Here is a 1448-nt window from a genome sequence, read left to right as displayed (position 1 = left end):
AATTTGGCATAGCGTTCTGCATGCATAAGCCATAACTTGTGACGGTTGACAGTTTTATCATGACTTAGTCACAGGGCTTGTCCCTGTAGTTACACTTGTATTGTTGGTACATAATTTAAATCACAATGCCAAACGAAGGCTCCTGAATCTGGCAAACCATTTTCCAGCTTGTCACTTGGTCTTAACATCCACTAACCGTGTTTAAAAAACTTTTATCTGGAGTCGGCATATTACCTACGAAAGGTTCACTCCCTGTTGTCACTTTTTAAGTTATACATATTTCTTGAAGCTCGATTTTGACGAAAGCTGATAGATTATAGAATTACTCTCGAGACCGTTCACTTCGTAGATATTCAGAAACCATTACTGGTTTCCTTGTTCTGCCACATATTAAAATGTTGATTAACAACAATACATCTTGATTACACTTGGTAAAGAGTTCAATATTTGATGTAAATTCAATTTTAAGACAAATGGAAAGTTCAATGCCAGACTGATTTTATTCTCGTATCATATTGTGTATCAGTCATTAAATATTACCACATTCATAGCCATATAAAACATGAAACGTAAACGTTAAAGTGTTAATTAAAATAGATCCGTTATTTTAAGCAACAACAACAACAACAACAATTATTATACTAATAATAAAAACAACAGTTATAATAATAATAATAATAATAATAATAATAATAATAATAATAATAATAATAATAATAATAATAATAATAATACAAAACCCTTACCATTCAATGAGAATATTATTTATTTTAATCTATATTAATTTACTGGCAGAGTTGTCAATAAATAATGTTAAATGATATGCAGTTGTTTTTTGTAACAATCAATTGCATATCTTTATAATAATAATAATAATAATAATAATAATAATAATAATAATAATAATAAAAATAAATTATGGTAATTATACAAATAATGATTATAATGATAAGTATGATGAATATTAAATAATGTTATATGGTATACAGTTGGCATTGTAACAATCACTTTAGGATAAAAGAATGCGTCAATAAATATTGTTATTAAATATCTGTCTAATATATTTGTTAACTGTAAATTGTAAATATCTAAATCTCGTAGCCACGATTCAGTCTGTAAATATGCCAATGAGCCGCGTTGTTCCTAGGCTTATCTTGCACGGATGCCCTGTACAGTCGGTACGCACTCTCCGGTCGGCCCTCCATTTCCATGCAGTGGCCCAACAGGTTGGCACACGTCTCCGTATGGTGGAGATGGGAACGAAGGTTTTCGTTAACGAAGCAATTGCGTAAGTTGTTGAATACTTGTAGTTGTCTTCCTTGCTGACCGAGACCGCGGAACGTCAGGTACTGCAGGTAGTAGAGGTACGGCAGGGCGTCTACCAAGATCCAGTTCATACAGTCACGTTCAAGAATGTTTCTATGATTGATATCCTCGCCTATTCCCCT

The 1448-nt window shown here is 32.2% G+C and overlaps 1 protein-coding gene across 1 annotated transcript in view; it reads right to left on the bottom strand.

Annotated features, from left to right (window-relative positions):
- Positions 1–468: 468 nt before the first annotated feature.
- LOC128217692 (uncharacterized) overlaps positions 469–1448 on the bottom strand; it is a 3123-nt gene continuing 2143 nt past the window's right edge. The window contains exon 2 of the mRNA XM_052925009.1: positions 469–1448. This exon is cut by the window's right edge and continues 1773 nt beyond it. Within this exon, the coding sequence (XP_052780969.1) occupies positions 1089–1448 (360 nt within the window). The 3' untranslated portion in view covers positions 469–1088.

This window comes from Mya arenaria, chromosome 14 (genome assembly GCF_026914265.1).
Source record: "Mya arenaria isolate MELC-2E11 chromosome 14, ASM2691426v1".
Lineage (NCBI taxonomy): Eukaryota > Metazoa > Mollusca > Bivalvia > Myida > Myidae > Mya > Mya arenaria.
This window is presented reverse-complemented; position numbering and strand designations above follow the sequence as displayed.